Source organism: Vulpes lagopus, chromosome X (genome assembly GCF_018345385.1).
Source record: "Vulpes lagopus strain Blue_001 chromosome X, ASM1834538v1, whole genome shotgun sequence".
NCBI lineage: Eukaryota > Metazoa > Chordata > Mammalia > Carnivora > Canidae > Vulpes > Vulpes lagopus.
Window position 1 is genome coordinate 65,600,088 of NC_054848.1, and position 26,568 is coordinate 65,626,655.

Genomic DNA, 26,568 nt, shown 5'->3' on the forward strand with positions numbered 1-26,568 from the left:
ACATGCTCTCTCTCTGAATAAATAAATAAATCTTTAAAAAAGGCAACCAAAAGTATGGGGTTTTAAGAGCTTCCACATTGAGCACATGAAGATGTTGGTAGAAGGTGCATCTGGAGACGGCATGGAAGCTACATGCCCTTTCCCCACACCTTGCCCTGTACATTTCCTCCATTGGGCTATTTCTGAGTTATATCCTTTAATAATAAACTAGTGATCAAGTAAATAAGTATGATCTAGTAAGTAAGTAAATAAACTGCTTAATCAGGGTGATTTCGTTGCAGACTAGCTTGGGTCTTATCTGTCTGAATGTGTCCCTATGCCCCCCACATTTTTGAAACAGAAATATTTTATTGAGTATATAATTCCCAGTTGGATTACTTCCTTTTAGCACATTGAAGATATCTTGTACAATGCTGTTTTTGAGAAATCAAAATTTTATCTAATATTTATTTCTTTGAAGCTAATCTGTTATCTGGCTTTTATTTTTAAAATCCTTTCTTTGTCATTGGCCCTATGGAGTTTTACTATTATGTATCTAATTGGGGATTATTTTTTCTTTATCTTATTTGAGATATGTTGGATTTCTGAATCTCTCAAGTGTTTAGTTCACTCCTGGAAAAATCGTGGCCATTCTATTTAAATATTATCCCTGCCCCTTTCTTTTCATTCTATATTATATATGTTTCATATTTTTATTTCTTTGCATAATTTCTTTAGATTTACCAGTTCACTAAATCTCTCAACAACTGTATCCAGTCTATTTAACTTATCTGTTGAGTTCTTTTTCTATTAAGCTTTTAATTTTAATTCCACTTTTATTTATTTTATTTTAATATACTATTTTATTATTTCGGGTGTACAATATACTGATTCAACAGTTCTATACATTACTTAGTACTTATCTTGATAAGTGTAATATTTAATCCCCATCATCTATTTTACCCATCCACCTATGTACCTCCTATCTAGTAACCATCAGTTTATTTATATATCAATATATTTACTGTCCATCATTTTATTCCATTTTATTCCTCTACTGTGGAAAATAGTATGGAGGTTCCTCAAAAAGATAAAAATAGTACTATGCTATGATTCAGTAATCGCACTACTGGGTATTTACCTAAAAAAAATTTTGAAAACACTAATTCAAGGGGATACATGCACCCCTATGTTTATTGCAACATTATTTGCAATAGCCAAATTATGGAAGTAGCTAATATGTCCATGAACAGATGAATAGGTAAAGAAGATGTGATACACATAGACACACACTATATAATGGAATATTATTTAGTCATAAAAGGAAGGATATCTTGCCATTTGCAAGGACATGGATGGAGCTAGAGAGTATGATGCTGTTTTATTTTTATTTTGCTTTATGAAGATTGCTTTAACTATTTGGGGTCTTGTTCCATATAAATTTTAGGATAGTTTATTCTAGTTTAGTAAAAAATACTGTTAGTATTTTGATAGGGATTACATTAAATCTATACATTGCTTTGGGTAGCATAGATATTTTGACAATATTTGTTTTTCTAATCTATGAGTGTAGAAAGTCTTTCCATTTCTTAATGTCATCTTCAATTTCTTTCATCAGTGTTTTATAGTTTTCAGAGTATAGGCCTTTTTACCTCTTGTTTAAGTTTATTCCTAGGTATTTTATTGTTTGGGGTATAGTTTTTTTTTTTTTTTTTTTTTGGGGGGTATAGTTTTTAATGGGATTGATTCCATAATTTCTTTTTCCGTTGCTTTATTATTAGTATATAGAAATGTAACAGATTTTTATACATTGATACTGTATCCTGTGACTTTACTGAATTTGTGTATCAGTTCTAGTAGTTTTTTGATGGAGTCTTTAGGATTTTCTATATATAGTATGTCATCTGCGAAGAGTGAAAGTTTTACTTTATCCTTAAGGTACGGTTTCCTTTTATTTCTTTTTGTTATATGATTGCTATGACTGAGACTTACAGTAATACTTTGAAAAGAAGTGGTGAGAGTAGACATCCTTGTCTTGTTCCTGATCTTGGGAGAAATCTTGTCAGTTTTTCCCTATTAAGTATGATGTTAATTAAGGTTTTTCATATAAGGCCTTTATTATGTTGAGGTATGTTCTCCCTAACCTTGCTTTGTTGAAGGTTTTTTTCATGAATGTATGTTGTACTTTGTCAACTTCTTTTTCTTTGCCTATTGAAGTGATTATATGGTTTTTATCCTTTCTCTTTTTGATGATCATGTTGATTGATTTGCAAATACTGAACCATCCTTGCATCCCAGGAATAAATCCTGCTTGATATTGGTGAATGATTTTTATTAATAATATTGTTGGGTTTGGTTTTGTTGAGGACTTTTGCATCTATATTCATCAGAGATACTGGACTGTAGTTGTCTTTATTGTAATGTATTTATCTGGTTTCAGAATTGGGGTAATGCTGGCCTCATAGAATGAATTTGGAAGTTTTCCTTCCTCTTATATTTTTTGGAAGAGTTTGAGAAGAATAAGTATTAACTCTTCTTTAAATGTTTGCTTGAATTTGCCTGTGAAGCTTTCTGGTCCTGGACTTTTGTTTGTTAGGCTTTTTTAAAGATTTTATTTATTTGAGAGAGAGAGATAGCAAGAGAGACAGAACACAAGCAGGGAGGGGAGAGAGTTAGGAGTTAGGTTCTTAAAAACCTAACTTTATACCCGAAGAACCTAAAAAAATAACAAAAATCCAAAACCAGAAGAGGAAAGAAAATAAAGATCAGAGCATCAATAAATTATTTAGAAACTAAACAAACAAACAAACAAACAAAACCCCAAAAAAACAGAATGAAACCAGAAGATGGTTCTTTGAAAAGATCAACTAATTTGATAAAGCTCTAGCTAGACTCATCAAAAGAAAAAAAAATGAGTACTCAAATAAAATAAAAGATGAAAGAGGAAAAAAAAAGATGAAAGAGGAGAAATAACTACTGACACCACAGAAATACAAACCATTGTAAAAGAATATTACAGAATATTATATGCCAAAAAATTGGGACAACCTAGAAGAAATGGATAAATTACTAGAAACATATAACCTAAAAATCTGAAGGAAGAAGAAACAGACCATTTGAACAAACAAATTATCAGCAATAAAACTAAAACAGTAATAAAATAAAGATCTAACAGTGGGACACCTGGGTGGCTCAGTGGGTTAAGCATCTGCCTTCAGCTCAGATTATGATTCCAGAGTCCTGGGATGGAGCCCCACATTGGGCTCCCTGCTCAGTAGGGAGCCTGCTTCTCTCTCTTTATATAAGAATAAAGGACATTTAAAAAATGTCCTTGCTTCTAGAGGTAGGCCTATATTGCAATAAACTTCCCTCCTAGAAATGCTTTTGTTGCATCACACTTATTTTGGACCATTGTACTTTTATTTCCATTTGTTTCTACATAATTTTTTATTTCTTCTTTGATTTCTTGGTGCACCTATTCATTGTTTAGTAGAATGTTATTTAACCTCCTTGTACTTGAGCTCTTTCAAGATTTTTTCTTTTGCTCAGTTTCTGGCTTTAGTACTATTGTGGTCAGAAAAGATGAATGGTATGACGTCAGTATTTTTTAATTTGTTGAGACTTGTTTTATGTCCTAATATGTAATCTGTTCTGGAGAATGTTGCATGTGTTCTTGAATGTGTATTCTGCTGTTTTAGGATGAATATTTTGAATATATCTGCTAAATCCATCTGTTCTGCTGTGTCATTCAAAGCCACTGTTTCTTTTTGATTTTCTGTTTCATTGATCTGCCCATTTATTGTAAGTGAAGTATTAAAGTCCACTATTCTTATTGTATTACTATTAATCACTTCCTTTATATTTGTTATTAACTGTTTGAAGTATTTGGGTGCTCCCATGTTGGGTTTGTATATATTTAAAAATACTATATTTTCTGTTTGGTTGTCCTCTTTGTTATTACATAGTGTCTCTTGTTATTCTTTGTTTTAACATCTGTGTTGCTCGATATAGTATTGCTACTCTGATTTTCTTTTGAGATCCATTTTTATGATAAATGTTTTTGCATTCGTCACTTTTAATCTCCAGGTGTCTTTAGTCCTGAAATGAGCCTCTTGTAGGTAGCATATAGATGGATCTTGTTTTTTTATCTACTCGGTCACCTTGGGTGTTTTGATTGTAGCACTTAGTCCATTTACCTTCAAATTAATTATTGATAGATATTTATTGCCTTTTTGTTACTTGTTTTGTAGTTGTGTAGGTTTTGTTTTCCTTTCTTGTCTTGCTGTCTTTCATGGTTTATGGGTTTTTGTTAGTGATATACTTAGGTTCCTTTCTGTTTATTCTTATATGTTACTGTTTTTTTTTTTTTAATTTGTGCTTACCATTAGATTTATATATCACATCTTCTGTATGTAGCAATCTATAAAAAGTTGACAGTTACCTATATTTGAACCCATTGTTTACTCATCTGTCCCCACATTTTAGACAATATGGTGTCATATTTTGCATCCTTTTATTTTGTGAATCCCTTCACTGTATTTACAAAGTTATTTATTTTTACTGTTTTTTTTTAAACATTTTGTAGCCTTACTTATCTTTCCTTTCCACTCAGAGTCCTCTCTAATATTTCTCGTAGCACTAGTTTAGTGGTTACAAAGTCCTTTTGTTTTTGTTTGTCTTAGAAATTCTTTTTTTAAGATTTTATTTATTTATTCATGAAAAGACAGAGAGAGAGAGAGAGAGAGGCAGAGAGACAGGCAGAGGGAGAAGCAGGCCCTATGCAGGGAGCTTGTCATGGGACTTGATCTTGGGTCTCAAGGATAAGGCCCTGGGCTGAAGGTGGCACTAAACCGCTGAGCCACACGGGCTGCCCCTGCCTTAGAAATTCTTTATCTCTCCTTTATTATCAATGATAGTCTTGCTAAATAGAATATTCTTGGCTACAGATTTTTCCCTTTCAGCTCATTTCATTTATCATGCCACTCTCTTCTGGCCTGCAATGTTTCTGCTGAATAATCTGCAGATAGATTTATGATGTTTCTCTTGTATACATGTATCTTTTTTATTTCTTGCAACCTTTAAAATTCTTTTTTTTATCACCATTTTTTTGCCATTTTATTATTATGTGTCTTTGTATGGACCTCCTTGGGATAAATTTATTGGGGGATGTCTGTGACTTCTCAATCTAGATTATCTGTTTCCTTCCCCAGATTAGAGAATTTTTCAGCTACTATTTCTTCAAAACACTTTTCTACCCCTTTTCTCTCTTTTTCTTCTCAGATTCATACAATGTGAATGTTACTGCACTTGTTGGAGTCATTGAATTTCCTATGTCTATCCTCATTTTGCATATTTCTTTTCTCAGTGACTCAGTTTGTTTACTTTTCATTACTCTGTCTTCCAGGTCATTAATTCGTTGCTCTGCTTCTTCTAGCCTGCTATTCCATCAAGTTTATTTTTAATTTCATTCATTGTGTTCAGCATCTCTCATCGGTTCATGTTTGTCTATTTGTTAAGAATTTCACTGATATTCTCCACTCTTCTCAAGTCTAGTGCATATCTTTATGATTATTTTATTTTTTTAAAGATTTTTTAATTTATATATTCATGATAGACACACACACACACACACACACACACACACACACACACAGAGAAAGAGGTAGAGACACAGGCAGAAGGAGAAGCAGGCTCCATGCCAGGAGCCCGACGCAGGACTCGATCCCGGGACTCTAGGATCACACCTTGGGCCAAAGGCAGGTGCTAAACCGCTGATCCACCCAGGGATTCCCTGATAGTTATTTTAAATTTTGTATCTGACATATTACTTATATCTGTTTCTCTTAGTTCTCTTGCTGTGGTTTGGTCCTGTTATTTCATTTGGGACATATTTCTCTTGATTCTTCATTTTTGTCTAACTCTCTGTGTCTGTTTCTATGTGTTAGGAAAGTCAGCTAGGTCTCTTGCTCTTGAAACTAGTGGGTGGGGTGCACACTTTTATAGTAAGGTGGCACTGGTGTGGGCTGAAACCAGGGATATCTGTAGTTGGTTCAAAAAGCATGCATGGGTAGGGAGCGTAGTTTTAATAAAAGTGTGCTCATTGTCCCCAGGATGTGATGAGCCACTACTGCCAGGACTAAGGCCCCACAAAATGTGCAGGTCAGGGGACGCATTGGTGGTAAGGTTTATGCTGGTCTTCTCAGAGAGGGGACCTGCAGTGCTGGGACTGAGGCAAGCATGACTGGAATGGGTAGATCTGCTAAATCGCAGGGCACAGGGCTTGTAGTTCCTGTCAGGATTCCACTGATTCCCTCAAGAGGCCTTGTGTTTTTGCTGAGGGGTAGGGGGGGAAATGGTATCAGCCTTCTCTTTTATTTTATTTTATTCCTGTAAGGGCCTCCCTGGGATCCCTGCCTATGTGGGATGTGTTCTGAGCTGAGTAAATAACTTTCCTTACCATATGCCTCAGGTGTTTTTCACACTGCTGCTTCTACCTTGGATCTCAGCAGGCTGCTTGTGCTGTCTCTTTAAGGGTGGGATTCAGCTTCCTAATGCCCTCAGGAATCTCCCAGAGCTAAGACAGCTTTTTTTTTTAAGATTTTATTTATTTATTTGAGAGAGGGAGTGAAAGAGTGAGCATGAGCAGGAGACAGGGGTAGAAGCCGACCAGACTCCCCGCTGAGCAGGGAGTCCAATGTGGGGCTTGATCCCAGGACCCCAGAATCATAACCTGAGCCGAAGGCAGATGCTGAACTGACTGAGCCACCCAGACTCCCCTTCTAATTCACTCTTAAGTTGAGGATGTAAAACACTGAGATGCCAACTTATAGGGTCCCCAATAAGATTGCGTACCTCAAGCTTTTTCTAGGTTTTGTTTCCTGATTGCATACTCCACGAACCATCTATTTTAAAACAAATGATGACAAGGTAAAAAGCTGGCTTTATAGTTTATCTCTGTGTTTCTGTTTTATTTTGTTTGAGGCTTCATAATAGTCTTTATAAATAGCTTACTGGATCTTTCCTTCCACTTAAGATTTTTTAAAAGATTTTATTTTTATTAATTTGATAGAGAGAGTGTGCACAAGCACAGAGAGAAAGGGAGAAGCAGACTCCCTGCTGAGCAGAGAGCCTGATGTGGGGCTTGATCCCAGGACCCTGAGATCATGACCTGAGCCAAGGGTAGATGCTTAACCGACTGAACTGCCCAGGCATCCCAAGATTTTTTTTAAATATTTTATCAGCAGTTTTAGTTGCTTTTAGCAGGAAGGTTGATGATTTCTCTTTTGCTATACTCCTTGAAAAGGAAGTCCAGCTATTTTATATTTTTAACATGAACTTTTTTTTTGCCTCGAGCTCCCCATATATACTGCACCACCTCTGCAGTCTAAATATGTTGAAGAGCAACCTGGTCATTTACAGATGGGCTTTGCATCCATCCGCACTACAACTAGTCGTTATATTGGCTGGTGCAAGGTAAGTAAGTTCTAATAGTGGTTTAATGTTGGAGGTTTCTGATTTATTTAGACAGGAGATTCTTTGGCTGCATTTGGTATTGATAGAAGTTACTCAGTGACATTCACCAGGTGAATGGGTTGATCTGGAGGCCCTAACACACTTTCATTCTCATCTTTAGTACCTTGTCACAAAGAGCTAGAAGGCTGGGTTCAGCTAAGAATGTTGACTAACTCACCTACGTGTGGCCAGGGGCATGGTGATCTCAGCATTGTCAGATACTTACAAGAGATCCTTGGCAGAATTTACCAAGCTTCTTATTTATCATCAGATGTCCAAGAAAGGCACTTCTAGAATATTCTATTTTAAATCACAAAGGCCAACCTAGTTTTAAAAGGAATGGAATTAGATGCCACCTCTCAATATGAATAGCAGCAAAGAATTTGTGGCCATATTTGTAATATTTAATCTACAATAACATTATTGTATAGATTAAGATAGTTCAGCAAGCATTTATGTTATTTTTCATGTATAGTTGTTTGGCTGTTTACAAGAAGTTGTGAAAGTATTTCTGAATTGTTCTTTTTTTGGCTAAGCAAAATGTTAACTTGTTGAGTTTAGCTCATAAGACCATTCTGAATATAGTCAGCTATTGGGAAGAACAGAATTCAACTTACTTTAATATTTAGCCTTTAGTCAGCATTATCCAACAGCAGAGTGATGGAGTAAGCTGATAAAATATTGATGTTTCATTATCTTCACATCAACAAGGTGTGTTAGCATCAGCATCAGCATCTCCAATGTCAGTGTTGTAAGGATAATGCTGGTACCATTGTTTTCATCATTCTGGCCTAATTACCACACAACTTTTTCTCAGATATAACCCTTGTTCTTTTTTGTTTCTAATCCATTCTTTAAAAAATTCTAATGATTTTATGAAACACTAAATGTGAATTCTAGTCATTCCAGATGATATTTAAAACATCTGATGAATATGTGGTGTTAGTTTTTAAAATTTTTGTCTGTCAAACAACTTTTTCTAAAAGATTTTATTTATTTATTCATGAGAGACAGAGAGAGAGAGAGAGAGAGAGAGAGAGAGAGAGAGAGAGAGAGAGGCAGATACATAGGCAGAGGGAGAAGCAGGCTCCATGCAGGGAGCCTGATGTGGGAATTGATCCCGGGACTCCAGTATCACACTCTGGGCCAAGGGCAGGCGCTAAACCGCTGAGCCACCCAGGCATCCATGTCAAACAACTCTAATAGTTTAGTTGTATAATACACTCCTAATAGTTTGATCTGAAAGGAAAACATATTAATTAATAAGGATTTGAATCATGCCCCTAATGCTATATGCCAACAACTGGATGATTCATACTTAAGTCTCCTGAGACCTAATATACCATAGTGTTCTTAAATTTGTTTTTAGTGAGGTAAATTGTTCTGAGAGATGCTTAAATTGCTATTGTTTCTATCACCTAATATAAGACTGAAAGAACATTTATTTTGTTAATATGTTAAAGTGAATAGATTGAAAAAGGGCACTTTGAATGCATTTCATCTTCACTGTTAAAAGCTTTTTCTTGGGGATCCCTGGATGGCTCAGCAGTTTAGTGCCTGCCTTTGGCCCAGGGCGTGGTCCTGGAATCCCAGGATCGAGTCCCACATCGGGCTCCTGCATGGAGCCTGCTTCTCTCTCTGCTTGTGTCTCTGCCTCTCCCTCTCTCTCTGTGCCTCTCATGAATAAATAAATAAAATCTTGAAAAAATCTTTTTCTTTCTAATTTTCTCCTAAAAACATAATCTGTTCCTTAAAAATTACTTCTGACTCAAATTGCATTCTGCATTAAACTTAAAATATTATAGGGCAAATTCAGTTCCTACTCCTCTCCTTAGTGTTTTGAAATTTAGATAGCAGTGACCTACAGTGATAAAAGTGAATTTGTAAACAAGTTAAGGAAAACTTCCCAAGATAAGTGATTACTATTCTTCCTCAACAGCTACATGATTTTCAATCAGCTGGTCAATAGGTATTATAACCTCAAAGGTGAGGTTTTCTTAAGAGACAGTCTTTAAAGAGAAGTAACTAAGTGGCAGTTAAGGTTTATGGTGGTTTGTACAGCTTGAAACCACAATGAAGAGATGAACCTTTACATCTCTGATTTCCATGAAAATATCTGAGACAAAGTTACTAGTACCAAGATATAACAATAGTAATGACATTTTTTCCTAATATAATTATTTCTGTGTTCTTTGCTTTGAAAATCTTTTTTTGTTTTTATCCCATGGTTTCATGGCAGCTAGTTCAGAGATGGAGACCATATATTTCAGTTAATATTTTCTGCTTTCTTCAGTAGAGTCTAGCATGACTACGGGCAGTTACTGTAGGTAAATAATTCTCTGCCTTCATTTGTCTTCTGATGTAATTAAGATAGTACCTACCCCTCAGTAAATGAGTGTAACCATATTTCTTATATTCAAATAAATTAGTTAGAAATAGGTAAAAGAGCAAATTTTGATTTAAAATTTTAATCACTTCAGTGGGTTAATATAATCTTGGTTTGTAGAGAATTTATATTCCTATTTAAAAATAATATAAACACTAGCTTGTATAGGATGGTTTCTTTCCTGAGATAAATGTCTTATTTAGATATTTTTTCTCATTCTAATTCATACTAAAAAAAGAAGATGAAGTACTTTCTTTAGGCTTGCTGTTACTACTTTCTTCACAAATCATTATGTCATTGCTGCCACATCCTTATTAATCAGATGTTGCTTTTCAGCAGAAATATGCCTCTATCCATGCATTATTTAAATTGTATTCATTTTTCTAAGTCTTTATAAAATAAGATGATAAATCATTGTATTTCTGCAATAATCTGTGAGATGCTCTATAGCCATTACTTTGCCTGTTTATATGAGGAAAATAGTGAACAAGTATTATCCATGTTAAATAGAATGAAAAGCAAGAAATGAAAAGAAGCTAAGTTCAATGAGTATTCTCATGTGAATAAATAGGGAAGTTAGATTTAGACTTGGGTCCAATGCTAAGTCAAGATTTTAATATGGTCTCAGAGATGTGGACTATTTGATTTAATTATCAACATCTTCAAACATGCAGATGTCCTTTTTTTTCTTTTTGCTTAGGGTGTTTATGTGTTTATGAAAAATGGGATAATGGATACAGTACAATTTGGAAAAGGTAGGTGAGTTAGTCATCCATAATTAGAAATGCACTATTATCTTTTTAACTTGCAAGGTGTAAATGTGAGAAAAATAAACGTGGTTATTCATTATCATGTTTTACCAACTGAGAAGATACTCTGTATAGCACTTTATGATAACAATAACAAAGTAATAGTACCTATGATTTATTAAGCAATTATTATATGCTAAGGCACTATGATAAGCATTTTACATAATTTATCTAATTTAGTTTCCGTACCAATTCTAAGAGTGTGGGTATTATAATTATTCCTTTATTTATTTGAGAGAGAGAGAGTGTGAGAGCAAGTGTGAACACAAGGTGGGGAGGAGCAGAGGGAGAGGGACAAGCAGACTTTGCACTGAGCACAGAGCCTAAGACAGGGCTCTGTCTCACAACACTGAGATCATGACCTAAGCCAAAACCAAGAGTTGGACACGCAACCAGCTGAGCCACCCAGGTCACCCTATAATTACTCCCTTATTACAGATAAGAAAACTAAGATGTAGGAAGGTTAAGAAAGTTGTTAAGGTCACATAACTAGTAAGTGGCAGTGCCTAGACTCAAACTGAGGTCTATTTTACCTGCAAAGCCCTTATTATATACTCAAAGCATAAATTAGAAACATGTCTCTATTGTTATCAATTAGTTTAAATAGGTGCTATTTGCTGTTAAAATACTTAGAATTTTGCTATTTATTGCTAGGAGACATTAATACCAATCAGTCACTCTAGAATATTTGAGATAATGTTAGGAAGCAATTGTATTTGAGTTCTTAGTATGATAATGGTATTTGGCAGTAGATATATCTTTCTAATATTCTTATCCTAAGCCGGTTGTTAAAATAAATGTGTATGAGAGACAGAAAGATCAGCTAAAATTTTAAATGTCTCCATGATGTTGATGACCTATACCTTTATTATCATTACTTGAGGTATATAGGAATTATTTGCAAATTATATTCCTCATCAGTCTTGAGGAATATGATTAAATAAGTTATTGCCATTAAATAACTAACTGTGATAGAATCTGTTTTTCGGGGTTGCATGGAAACAGAAATAATTTAAATATATAAAAAGTCAAAAAAATCTAGACTTGTGACCACTCTTCATCTACTTTTGGTCTAGGCTCACTTCTTATCCTGATCATTGGTTTTAACTAAGAGTAATGGTGCTCTGGGTATTGGGGAGTAGTGGCAAGCAGGGTCTATAAGCTACATGTATCCCTAGTCAATTATTCGAAATTCCTTAGTAAAGTATTTATTTCTATTTCTACTTGATCCTATCAAATTTGAGCAGATAAGGCCAGAAGCATCTCCATTAAAGAAATATAATACATACACAGTCAGGCATTTACTTTATAGTAATCCATGCTTATATGTGAACTGTAGCATTATATTTCATTAGAGAGTAACATTTGTCTGTATTAAGAAAACAATTGTTAAATCAGCTATTGAAGGAAGATTTTATTTTGTACAAGTAACTATTTTAACTAGCTTTTTAATTCACTACTCAAATCATTGTTTTGCGTAGCATTTTTGAAGAGTATTTAAACCATCTTCTATCTTAGCAAATCTCTTCAGCATTTCTGCATCATATATAGAATGCCTAATTTAGTAAGCCATTTATATTAATTTTTAACTTATTTCTTTTTTTTATAAATTTATTTTTTATTGGTGTTCAATTTGCCAATATGTAGAATAACACCCAGTGCTCATCCCGTCAAGTGCCCACCTCAGTGCCCATCACCCAGTCACCCCCATCCCCCGCCCACCTCCCCATCCACCACCCCTAGTTCGTTTCCCAGAGTTAGGAGTCTTTCATGTTCTGTCTCCCTTTCTGATATTTCTCACTCATTTTAACTTATTTCTTAAAAGATGTGTATGTCTATCTGAAGAATCCACCTCGAGATTTTCTTCCAAAAATTGGAGTGATTACTGTTTCAGGACTGGCAGGCTTGGTTTCAGCAAGAAAAGGTAGGATTTAAAAAATACATTCTTTTTCTTTCAATGCCATTATATTCTGAATTTGACTGTCATGGTAAAACCTCATCCTTTATTGAATATTGTTAGGATAGGGTTCTGGGAGAATGTTTAGATTCTGCTGTATAGCATGTTTATTTTTATAAAGCCTTACTGTGTTTTAAAAAATATAGCTATTTCAAGATGTTTAACATCATAAGTTACTAGATAAATGTAAATGAAAATCACAGAGACATACGACTACATACTTATTGGAATGTCTAAAATTATAAAGACTGACCATACCAAGTATAGTCAAGAATATAGAGCAACTGAAACTCTCATACACTGCTGGTAGGACTACAAAATCATACAGCCATTCCAGAAGACAATTTGACGGTTTCTCTTATAAAGTTAAATATACTCTTATCATGAGACCAAGTAATCTCACTCCTAGGTATTTACACTGGAAAAATGAAAAATCTGTACATAAATGTTTATAGTAACTCTTTTTATAATTACCAAAAGCTGGAATTCACCTAAATGTCTTCCAAGAGTAAACTGTGGCACATGCAAACAAAGGAATTATATTCACTAATAGCAGCAATATACTATTGACACATGTAACAGTCTTGATAAATAGGACATTTAGACTGGAAACCAGTCTAAAAAAGTTATATATTCTGAGATTCTACTTATATAACTTTCTCAAAAAGAGAAAACTATAGTAATATTAAAATAAAAATACAAGTCAGTGGTTCCCAGGAGTTAGGAGTGGGAAGGTGTGACTGTAAAGGGGTAGCATGAGATTTTCTTTAAGATTTTATTTATTTATTTATTTATTTATTTATTTATTTATTATAATTTAATTAATTAATTAATTAATGAGAGAGAACAAGCAAGGAGGAAGGGAAGAGGGAGAAGCAGACTCGGCTGAGCAGGGAGCCCAATGCAGAGCTCAATCCCAAGACTCTGGGAACATGATCTGAGTCAAAGGTAGATGCTTATTGAACTGAGCTACCCAGGTGCCCTGAGACTTTTTTTTTTTTTAACATTGATAGAACTGTTCTATATCCTGATTTTACTGGTGGTTACATGACTCCATACATGCATTAAAATTGATAGAACTATAGATCAGAAATGTTGAATTTTCTGTATGATAATTTTAAATAAACTTTAAAGGTATATAGTTACTCCTATTAAAGTTATAATTTATCATTTTGTTTCTCATCTTTTAGATAACTTTGTTTTTTTTTTTTATTTTTTTTAATTAACTTTTATTGGTGTTCAATTTACCAACATACAGAAAAACACCCAGTGCTCATCCCGTCAAGTGTCCACCTCAGTGCCCGTCACCCATTCCCCTCCAACACCCGCCCTCCTCCCCTTCCACCACCCCTAGTTCGTTTCCCCGAGTTAGGAGTCTTTATGTTCTGTCTCCCTTCCTGATATTTCCCAACATTTCTTTTCCCTTCCTTTATATTCCCTTTCACTATTATTCATATTCCCCAAATGAATGAGAACATACACTGTTTGTCCTTCTCCGATTGACTTATTTCACTCAGCATAATACCCTCCAGTTCCATCCACGTTGAAGCAAATGGTGGGTATTTGTCGTTTCTAATTGCTGAGTAATATTCCATTGTATACATAAACCACATGAAACGTCGGGACACCTGCACCCCGATGTTTCTATCAGCAATGGCCACAATAGCCAAACTGTGGAAGGAGCCTCGGTGTCCATCGATAGATAACTTTGTTTTATAAGATTTTTTAAAATTTAAATTCCATTTAGTTAACATATAGTATAATATTAGTTTTGGGTATACAATGTAGTGATTCAGCAGTTTCATACAACACCTAGTCCTCATCACAACAAATGCACTTCTTAATCCCTATCTGTTTAGCCCTTCAACCCTACTCATCTTCTCCTCTGGTGACTATCAGTTTGTTCTCTGTAGTTAAGAGGCTGTTTCTTAATTTTCTACTCTTTTTTTCCATTGCTTATTTATTTTGATTTTTAAATTCCACATGAGTGAAATCAAATGGTATTTGTCTTTCTTTAACTTATTTCACCTAGCATAAACTTTCTATTTATCCTGTCCTTGCAAATGGCAAGATTTCATTCTTTTTTAGGGTTGGGTCATACTTTTTTGTGTATGTAGGTATCTATGTATATATATCATACACACACCCATATGTGTATGATATATATACATGTCACATATCACATCTTTATCCATTTGGCACTTGATGGATACTTGAACTGTTTCCATAATTTGGCTGTTGTAGATAATGCTACTGTAACACTGGGATGCATGTATCCCTATGAATTAGTGTTTTTGTATTCCTTGGGTAAATCCCTAGAAGTGCAATTGTTGGATTGTAGGGTAGTCTATTTTTAAATATTTGATGAAATTCCATACTGTTTTTCAAGAATCTCCACCAGTTTCCAATACTGACAGCAGTGCAAGAGGGTCCCCCTTTCTCCACATCCTCACCAACATGTGTTGTTTCTTATGTTGTTAATTTTAGCTATTCTGAGGTGTTGTAGTTTTGATTTATATTTCCTTGATGATGAATGATGTTGAGTATCTATTCAAGTGTCTGTTAGCCAACTGTGTATCTTGATGGAAAAATATCTATTTATGTCTTCTGCTCATTTTTTAATTGGATTATTTGTTTATTGAGTATTGAGTTTTATAAATTCTTTATATATTTTAGATAATAACCCTTTATCAGATATAACATTTGCAAATATCTTCTCCAACTCCATAGGCTGCCTTTCATTTTTGTTGACTGTTTTCTTTGCTGTATAGAAGCCTTTTATTTTGATTAAGTCCAATAGTTTATTTTTGCCATGATTTCCCTTGCCTTTGAAGACATATCTAGAAAGAAGTTGCTATAGCAGATGTTGAAGAAGTTACTGCCTCTTGTTCTCTTCTAGGATTTTCCTGGTTTCCTGTCTCCCAATTAGGTCTTTAATCCATTTACAGTTTATTCTTATGTATGGTATAAGAAAGTGGTCCAATTTCATTTTTTTTGCATATTGTTCTCAAGTTTTCCCAAAACTGTTTGTTGAAGACATGGTCTTTTTTCTACTGGATACTCATTTCTTCTTAATTGAATCTTAATTGACCATATAGTTGTAGGTTCATTTCAATTCACTTCCATTAATCTGGCTATCTATTTTTTTGCCTGTACTGTGTTGATCACTACAGCTCTATAACTGGACATCCAGAATTGTGAGGTCTCAAGCTTTGCTTTTCTTTTTTGGCTGCTTTGGAAATTTTAAGATGTTTTGTTCTAGCCCTGTGAAAAATGTTGGCATTTTGATAGAGATTGCATTAAATGTGTAGATTGCTTTAGGTAATATAGACATGTTAACAATATTTGTTCATTCAGTCCATGAGCATGGAATGTCTGTTTCCTTCTGTTATCTTTAGTTTCTTTCATCACTGTTTCATAGTTTTCAGAGTAAAGGTCTTTCACATCTTTGAATAGATTTATTCTTAGGTATCTTATTTATTTTATTTTGTTTTTAAGATTTAAATTCAATTAATTAACATATAGTAATCTTGTTAGTTTCAGAGGTAGAGTTCAGTGATTCATCAGTCTTATACAATAGCCAGTGCTCATTACATCACATGCCCTCCTTAGTGTCCATCACCCAATTAACACATTCCCCACCCCTTCCCTTCCAGCAACCTTAAGTTTGTTTCCTATGATTAAGAGTCTTTAATGATTTCTCTCCCTCTGATTTTGTCATTTTCTTTTTCCCTCCTTTCTCCTATGATCATCTGTTTCATTTCTTAAATTCCACATATGAGTGAGATTACACAATAATTGTCTTTCTCTGATAGACTTATTTTGCTTAGGATAATACCGTCTAGTTCCATCCATGTTATTGAAAATGGCAAGATTTCATTTTTTTATGCCTGAGTAGTAAGTATTCCATTGTGTGTGTGTGTGTGTGTGTGTATTATATATATATATATATATATATATATATATATATATATATATGACATTTTCTTTTTCCATTCATTTGTTGGTGGACATCTGGGCTCTTTACATAATTTGACTATTGTCGACATTGCGGCTATGAACATTGGGGTGCAGGTGCCCCTTTGGATCACTACATTTGTATCTTTGGGATACCTAGTAGTTCAATTGCTAGATCATAGGGTAGCTCTATTTTTACCTTTTTGAGGAACTTCCATAGTGTTTTCCAGAGTGGTTATACCAGCTTGCATTCCTGACTTGTTAATTTTAGGCATTCTGACTGGTGCAAGGTGGTATCTCATTGTGGTTTTGATTTCTATTTCCCTGCTGCTGTGTGATGTTGAGCATTTTTTCATGATGACATAATACTATATGTGGAAAACCCCAAAGACTTCACATCAAAATTGCTAGAATTCAAACAGGAATTCAGCAAAGTGGCAGGATATAAACTGAATGCATAGGAATCAGTTGCATTTTTCTACACTAAAAATGAGACAGAAGAAAGAGAAATTAAGGAGTCAATCTTATTTACAGTTGCAACAAAAACCATAAGATATCTAGGAATGAACATAACCAAAGAGGCAAAGGATCTGTACTCAGAAAAGTATAGAACATCATGAAAGAAATTGAAGAAGACACAAAGAAATGGAAAAACGTTCCATACTCATGAAATGGAAGAAAAATATTGTTAAAATGTCTATGCTACCTTGAGCGATTTATACATTCAATGCAATCCCTATGAAAATACCACCAACATTTTTAACAGAGCTGGAACAAATCATTCTAAAATTTGTGTGGAATCAGAAAAGACCCTATTCAGGGTCTTTGAAAAAGAAAACCAAAGCTGGTGGCATCACAATTCCAGACTTCAGGCTCTATTACAAAGCTGTAATCATGAAGACAGTATAGTAGTGGCACAAAAACAGACACATCAAACAATAGAACAGAATAGAGGGCCCAGAAATGGACCTTCAACTCTATGGTCAACTAATCTTTGACAAGGGTGGAAAGAATATCCAATGGAAAAAAGACAACTCTTCAGCAAATGATGTGGGTAAAATTGAACAACCACATGTAGAAGAATGAAACTGGACCACTTTCTTACACCGGAACAAAAGTAAATTCAAAATAGTAAAAGACCTAAATGTGAGACAGGAATCACATCAAAATCCTGCAAGAGAGCACAGGCAGCAACCTCTTGCTAGACACATCTCCAAAGGCAAGAGAAACAAAGCAAAAGTGAACTATTGGGACATCATCAGGATAAAAAGCTTTGCACAACAAAGAATAGAGTTAACAAAATCTAAAGATGGCCAACAGAATGGGAGAAGAGTTTTGCAAATGTCTTATAGATAAAGTCCTAGTATCCAAAATCTATAAAGAACTTATCAAACTCAACACCAAAGAACAAATAATCCAATCATGAAATGGCCAGAAAACATGAACAGACATTTCTCCAAAGAAGACATAACAAATGGCCAAGAGACACATGAAAACATACTCCTAGGTATTTTATTGTCTTTGGTGCAATTGTAAATAGGATTTGTTCCTTAATTTCTCTCTCTGCTTCATCATTATTGGTGCAGATGCACAGATTTATGTACATTGATTTTGTACGTGTGACTTTACTAAATTTGTCTATCGGTTCTAGAAGTTTTTTGGGGGTGTCTTTCAGGTTTTATATGTATATTACTATGTCATCTGCAAATAGTGAAAGTTTTACTTCTTCCTTTATGATTTAGATGCCTTTTATTTCTTTTTGTTGTCTTATTGGTGTGACTAACACTTCTAGTACAATGTTTAATAATAGTGGTGAGAGTTGACATCACTGTCTTATTTCTGACCATAGAAGAAAAGCTCAAAGTTACTGCCATTTAGGATGCTATTAGCTATGTTTTTTTTTTTTTATATGTGGCCAAGGTGATGCTGCTCTCACAAAATGCATTTGTAAGTTTCCCTTTCATTTCTCTTTTTTTGGAATAGTTTGAGAAGAATTGGTATTAACTCTTCTTAAATGTTTGGTAGAATTTGTCCATGAAGTCATCTGGCCCTGGACTTTTATTTGTTGTAAGTTTTTTGATTATTGATTAAATTTCTTTACAGATTATTGGTCTTTTCAAGTTTTCTATTTCTTTCTGTTTCAGTAGTTTATATGTTTCATAAGTAGTTTATATGTTTCCGGGAATTTATCCATTTCTTCCAGGTTGTCCAATCCATTGGCATATAGGGCTTCATAATATTCTCTTACAATTTTTTGTAGTTCTGTGGTGTTGGTTGTTATTTCATTTATGATTTTATTTATTTGGGTCCTTACCCTTTTTCATAAGTCTGGCTAGAAATTTATCAGTTTTATTATTTTCTCATAGAATCAGCTTCTGGTTTCATTGATCTGTTATATTGTGCTTTTAGTTTCAGTATTATTTATTTTTGCTCTAATCTTATTTTCTTCCTTCTGCTGATATTAGGTGTTGTTCTTTTTCTTGCTCCTTCCTTGTGTAAGATTAGGTTGTTTATCTGAGATTTTTTTCTTGCTTCTTGAGGTAAGCCTGTATTGCTATATACTTCCCTCTTAGGACTGCTTTTGCTGTATCTCAAAGGTTTAGTGTTTTCATTTTCATCGTTTCCATATATTTTTTAATTTCTTTGTTAATTTCCTTGTTGGTCCATTCATTGTTTAGCAGCACGTTGGTCAACTTCCACGTATTTGTGGTTGTTCCGCATTTTTTCTTTTGGTTGATTTCTAGTTTTTTTTTAAAGATTTTATTTATTTATTCATGAGAGAGAGAGAGAGAAAGAGAAAGAGAGGCAGAGACACAGGCAGAGGGAGGCTCCATGCAGGGAGCCCGCCATGGGACTCGATCCCCGGCCTCCAGGATCACACCCTGGGCTGAAGGTGGCGCTAAACCGCTGAGCCACCCCGGCTGCTCGACTTCTAGTTTCATAGTGTTACTGTCCAGTGTGTCATTCAAAGCCATTGTATCCTTGTTGTTTTTCTTTCTTTCTTTCTTTCTTTCTTTCTTTCTTTCTTTCTTTCTTTCTTTTCTTTTCTTTTCTTTTCTTTTCTTTCTTCTTTCTTTCTTTCTCTTTCTTTATCTTTTTAGATTTTTTAAAATTTTATTCATGAGACACAGAGGGAGAGGCAGAGGGCATAGACACAGGCAGAGGGAGAAGCAAGCCCCTCGCAGGGAGCCCAATGCGGGACTCAATCCCTGGACTGGGATCATGCCCTTAGCTGAAGGGAGACACTCAACCGCTGAGCCAACCAGGCATCCCTGTTTTTCTCCTTCGTTGGGATCTGTCCATTGATGTAAATTGATTAATATCCCCCGATATTATTGTGTTATTGTCATTTCCTTTATATGTGTTACTGTTTTATATACTTCTGTACTCCCATGTTGGGTACATAAATATTTGTGACTCTTATCTTCTTGTTAGATTGTCCCCTTTATTATTATATATAGTGACATTCTTTGTCTCTTCTTCCTGTCTTTGTTTTAAAGTTTTTTTGTCAGATATTAATATTGCTACTCTGGTTTTCTTTTGGCATCCATTTGCATGAAAAATGTTTCTCCATGTGCTCATTTTCAATCTGCAAGTGTCTTTAGGTTTAAAATGAATCCGTTGTAGGCAGCATATAGAAGGGTCTTCTTTTTTAATCCATTCTGTCACCCTGTACATCTTGATTGGAGTATTTATTCCATTTTCATTCAAAGTAATTATTGATAGATACATATTTATTGCCATTTTATTACTTGTTTTGTCATTGTTTGGAAATGTTTTTCTGATCCCTTCTTGTTTTTGTCACTTTTGGTTTCTCTCCTTTCCACTCAGGGTCCCCTTTAATATTTCTTGTAGGGCTGGTTTAGTGGTCAGGAACTCTTAGTTTTTGTTTGTCTTGGAATGTCTTTATCTCTCCTATTCTGAGTAATAGCATTGCTGTATAGAGTATTCTTGGCTGCAGATTTTTCCCATTTAGCACTTTGAATATATTATGCCACTCCCTTCTGGCTTGCAAAGTTGGGAAATCTCCACCTAGCCTTATGGGTTTTCCCTTGTGGGTTAAGGGCTTATTTTCTCTTGCTGCTTTCAAGTTTATCTTCTTTATCACTATATTTTGCAAATTTAATTGAAATATGTCTTGGTGTGAGCCTGTTTCCATTAATTTTTATGGGAGTTCTCTCTTCCTCCTGCATCTAATGTCTGTTTCCTTTCCCAGATTTAGGGATGTTTTCAGCTATTATTTCTTCAACTAAATTTTCTGCCCCTTTTTCTTTCTCTTCATTTTCTGGAACTTATATAATACGAATATTATTACATTTGATGGATTCACAACCCTTAGTCTATTCTTGTGTTCCATAATTCTTTTTTCTATTTTGTTCAGCTTCATTAATTTCCATTACTTTGTCTTGTAGGTCACTAATTTGTTCCTGTACTTTTTCTAGCTTGTTGATCATTATATTAAATTTGTTTCTGATCTTGTTTATTGCACTCTTCATCTCTGATTATTTGTTAACTGTTTTATCTCTCTGATAAGGGTATTACCTATGTCTTCTTTTCTCAAGCCCAGTGAGTATCCTTATGATTGTTGCTTTAAATTCCATATCAAGCCTTTTACTTGTATCTGTTTTGCTTAGTTCTCTGCCATGGCCCTATCTTGTTCTTGGTTTTGTTCTTCCTCCATTGTTTTGTCTATGTCTCTACTTTTTTCTGTTTTCGAAAAGCTGGTTATGAGGCACTTGGGTGGCTCTGTCAGTTAAGTGTTGGACTCTTGATTTCAGCTCAGGTCATGATGTCAGCTCCGTGCTCAGTGGGGAGTCTGTTTTGGATTCTCTCTCTCCCTCTCCCTTTGCCCTTTCCCCCTTTCATGTTTTCTCTCTGTCTGTCTCTTTAATAAATAAATAAATATTTAATAAAAAGAAAAGCTAGTCATTCTCCTGCTCCTGAAAGTAATGACCTTTTGAGGAAGAGGTCATGTAGGTCCCAGGGCTTGGCCCTTCAGGGTGTGTCTCCAGCATATGCTGCATGTACTCTGCTCTTGTGTTTTGGCTGCTCTATACTTTAGGCCAGCCGTGTGCAGTGGCTCTCTTTGGCTGATCTGGGAAATTTTTGTCCCTGGCCTGAATAGAGCAAATTTAAATTAGGTGTGCCCTGGTACGCTTGTGAAATGAGACCTGTCACCACCTCCCAACAGAACTGAGGCCCTGTAGAACTCAGTTGGTAGATGTGGTATGGTTAGGGGTTTGTGCTGGTCTTCTGGGGGAGGGTCCCACTATGGTGGGACTGAGGCAGGCATATTTGGGAAGGGCAGCCTTACCACTGTGCAGCGGGTAGGGCTTGATGTATATAAGTTAGACAAGAGGGTTGGTGCTGCACTACTTCCTACCAGTAGCTGTGTGTTTATGCCAAAAGGCAGGGAATGGAAATGTTGCTGGCCAGCTCCTTTGTTCCTAGAGAGGTATCTCTGAATGTTGCCTCTCAGGGATGCACTCCAAGAAGTGGGAATAATCTCCCCACTGTATACCCCAGGGCCTCTTCAGATCACTGTTTTCATACTTTCTGCCCCCTGGGTTGTTTGCCTGCCTTCTCCCCAGGAGCAGGGCAGTGCCCTCCAAACTCTATACCACCCAAGCCTGCTGATCTTTAAATCTCGAGATTTTAAACCCTACTTGTTTAAAGAACTCACAAAATTCAGACTGTTTTCATTCTCCAAGCAATTGGCTTTGGGGAAACCTTCTTGTCTGTTTCCCTTAGTGTTCCTCTCCATCTCACCCGTCTCGAGACCACAGTTCCCTCTTCTCTGCAGCAGCTGGGATCCATTTCTCCCCTAAACCATTTCCCCACAATTTCTACTTTCTTTGATGTGGCCTTTTCTTTCTCTTTAATTGTGGTGGTTGCTCTGCCAGTCTTAAGGTTGATTTCTGGGGTATTTAGAATGATTCAATAGTTATCTATTTGTATTCGTGTGATAAGGTGAACCTAGGGTCTTCCTACTCTGCCACCATCTTCCTCTGCTCCGTTAAAAAAAAATTTCAGTGGTGTCTGGTTTGCTCAGTCGGTTAAGCATCTGGCTTTGGATTAGGACATGATCCTGGGGTCCTGGGATTGAGCCCTGAGTTGGGCTCCCTGCTCAGGAGGGAGTCTGCTTCCTCTTCTCTATCTGCCCCTCCCCACTGCTAGTCCTTTCTCTCAAAAAAAAAATAAATAAATAAAAAGGTTTTCAGAGTCTCTAGATATAAAAAAATGGCCTTGGGAACTTTATGTTAATGTTAAAATGTATGCTAACCCCTCAAACTTGTTTTCTCTGCTTTCTCATGACCATACATATTCTGGGGGCTATATTAAGGATTTGAGACAGACATGCTGGTATCAGAAAAATACTTTTTTAAAAAGATTATTTTATTTATTTATTCAGAGAGAGAGAGAGAGAGAGAGGCAGAGACACAGGCAGAGAAGAGAAGCAGGCTCCATGCTGGGAGCCCGATGTGGGACTCAATCCCTGGTCTCCAGGACCACACCCTGGGCTGCAGGCGGTGCCAAACTTCTGCACCACTGGGGCTGCCCAGAAAAATACTTTATACTGTCGTCATCTCATCCTGACCAAGGTTGCTAGAATTGACATCAGCCACCATGGAATGGAGTTTGCAGAAGTTGACAACTTATTACTTTCATTCAACATGAGGCTTGATATGCTTGATTTCTTTTTTTTTCTTCTGTATAGATACTAACTTTGTTATTTCTTCACACTCTACCACTTTTGTAGAGGGTCCCCAAAACCACTCATGGGTTTGATGGTTAAGTAGGAAAACTTAAAAGACTCAACCTATAGTCATAGGTCTTATTACAGTGAAAGATTGCAAAGTAAAATAAGCAAAGGGAAAAGGCAAATGGGGCAAAGCCTATAAGAGACTAGTACAAACCTCTACTTCTAAGAATCCCCTCCCAGTGGAGTCATATAAGATGTACTTAATCCCTCCAGTAATGAATTGTGACAGTACATGTGAGGTGTTGTCAGCCAAGGAAGCTCATTAGAGACTGAGCAGTCAAAGTTATTACTAACGGCTGATCACATCAACATTGTCTCTCTAGCATGTTCAGAATTCCAGACTGGAAGGAAAGCAGTTGTTCATCATAAACCATATTATTTCAACAAACAGTTTAAGCACAGTACATCACTCATCATTCAGAGAATGTTTTTTGTCATTGTAGGGAACTCTTTACCAGTGAATTCCCCAGATGCCATCCAAGAGCCAGCCTTGCAAGCAGGCCTTTCTAACAATGGTAGTCTCAAGAAACTATGTGAATTCTTTTCTGCACACTGTTAAATAACTGTTTTTTCTTAAGTACATGTTGAATGTCATATTTTCCCATTTTCTACCTCTGAGTATGGAAATTCTTCTCAGTAGGCATTACTGCCTCTCCTCCTCACTAAAGCCCTTACTAAGCTGGTATAGTTCTCTGGTCAGTAGCCGTTTTTGGTCACCTTCCATTCATCTTCTGTCCACAACTCAGTTGCCAATCATTGTCCCCACACTAAATTACATGTGTTTCAAAGTCACAGCTCTGAACCAGTCTGGAGTGTAATATCAGATACTTTATGGTTTATTTGTCCAGATTTAGTCCTTATAATATCAACTCAAGTATACCCAATCAGGTACAAAACATTCTAACTCTAGCCCATATATTTCATCTCTAACACTCAACCTATAGCTAATATTAATGGCTATTGATATCCCATTTTTAATTCTAACACTGTGAGCAACTTTTACTTGGGTATATATTATAAGCTACTTATTAGGGAAAAAATTGAAAAACAAGATCGCTCTATGTAGCATATAAGACTCAAGGAAGAACATACTACTATATTCTCAGTAAGAAAGTCATAATCCACTTGGAAAAGAATATGTTTCTTAGGTCATCCACATTGTCTCTAAGTGTCAGATCTAGAATAATCTAACCCATTGTTTTTCAAATTTAGATCTCAACCTATTATTAGGTAATAAAATAAACATAGTGAATCTCAGAGGACATTTTATTAAAAAATAAAATAGAGGAAAACAGCAAATATCAGTGTTCTGTACTTAATATGGGTAAATATTGTGAAACTATTGTTTCCATAGAGTGTGTGTATATCTGTGTAAGATAGATCATAAGTCATAATGTAAAATTTATTCTCTAATATGAGTTACGGTCAAAAAATGTTTGAAAGCTGATGATTTAGTCTAACCCCATTAGCTATATGCAGAGGTCCAGAGAATGTGATTTCATAGCACTTGTTAGGGGCTGTGTCTAAAGTCCTTTCCTACTTATGGGAGTAGGGCTATTGAATCCAAATGAAATGTATATTTTGTTTGACTTGCCCTTTATATCAAGTAAAGAGAAGATGAATATCAGCCTTTTTTAATATTTAAATGACACATCAGCCAAAAAATGCCACTTTCCAAGGTTATCAGCAGCACAATTAGGGGAATTTGCCTGAATCAAGGAAACTTGCATTAAGAGATGTTAGGTCAGTAAAATCAAGAATCAAACTATGATACTAGAATAGTGAGAAGGACCTGAGTAAAGGAATAACTTAAGACATGTTTTTTTCTAACTTATAGTATACTTTAACAGATCTAGACCCTCTTTCACAGTACCATGCAAACCAGTCTAAAACCAAAGGAAAGCTAAATTAGAGGTTGAAGCAGCCTACCTACTCCTCCATACCAAGCTCTGTCTTGTAGACATGAATGTAGGCCTCCTTTCAAATAGGTAAACCAGATACAGAAATAGCTTTTGTTTTTATCTTTTCATCTTTCATTAATATTGCCTGCAAACATTGCCAGTTATTTTTTACCTTAACCCATACTGATTAAAAAAAATTCTTACTGCTGTACCAAATAGGCTGTTCCTTTTTTTTTTTTTTTTTTTTTTTTGCTGTTCCATTTTTTAAAGTAACGGTTATAAGAGCTGTTTTAGAGAATAAAAGAGCTTACCCCAATTGGAAGACCCATCATCTACATATCCAGCTCATATTTACGGAGTCTAAGCATTCAGGCATTTAAGATACATATTATTTTGGGATCCCTGGGTGGCGCAGCGGTTTGGCGCCTGCCTTTGGCCCAGGGCGCGATCCTGGAGACCCGGGATCGAATCCCACATCAGGCTCCCGGTGCATGGAGCCTGCTTCTCGAATCCCACATCAGGCTCCCAGTGCATGGAGCCTGCTTCTCCCTCCGCCTGTGTCTCTGCCTCTCTCTCTCTCTCTGTGACTATCAAAAATAAATAAAAAAAAAAATTAAAAAAAAATAAGATACATATTATTTTGAACGAGTGGTTTGTTGTCACTAAGCTATGGCTATATGAAGTTCCTAGTGAGATTGTATTTGGAAGATTTTTTAAGGGATTTTTCTGTAAAAAACAAAATGTTTGGGGGTGCCTGGGTGGCTCAATTGGTTAAGCATCTGACTCTTGATTTTGGCCCAGGTCATGATCTTAGGTTATGGGATTGAGCCCTGCACAAGGAGGGGGAAGTCTGCTTCTCTCTTCCCTCTGCCCCTCCCCCTACTCTCTCTCTCTAAAATAAATACATCTGTAAGAAGTTTGAAAGTGTCTCTTAGATGCTTAGTTTACATACTTTTGGAAATGAATACATTATCTAATGTTACCTGCAATTGTTTAATTGCTACATCTAGTATTTTAAATCAGTGACATGAAGGAGTTATATATCTTTTAAAGTCCTTAGCTGATTAGTTAGTTGGATTTTTCATGTTCCTAAAGACTTAATCAAAACAGGGTATGTAAAGAGAGTCCATTTTGCTATAACATGGTATCACAAGTATGGTAGTTGATCAGTTCTTTGTTATCATGCTCTATTAGATACTTGAAACAATGTGGTTACAATTTTTAGTTTCTTAGGACATGAAAAAAATACCTAGTTTTAAAAAAGAAGAAAATCATCAACCCCTTTTGTGTAGCTAATTATCAAT

At 35.5% G+C, this 26,568-nt stretch overlaps 1 protein-coding gene across 1 annotated transcript in view; it reads left to right on the forward strand.

Annotated features, from left to right (window-relative positions):
• APOOL (apolipoprotein O like) overlaps positions 1–26,568 on the forward strand; it is a 111,632-nt gene that overhangs the window by 49,520 nt on the left and 35,544 nt on the right. Inside the window, exons 3-5 of the mRNA XM_041742239.1 lie at positions 7,333–7,452; positions 10,578–10,632; positions 12,512–12,610. Coding sequence (XP_041598173.1) covers positions 7,333–7,452; positions 10,578–10,632; positions 12,512–12,610 — 274 coding nt within the window. The remainder of the gene's footprint in view (positions 1–7,332; positions 7,453–10,577; positions 10,633–12,511; positions 12,611–26,568) is intronic.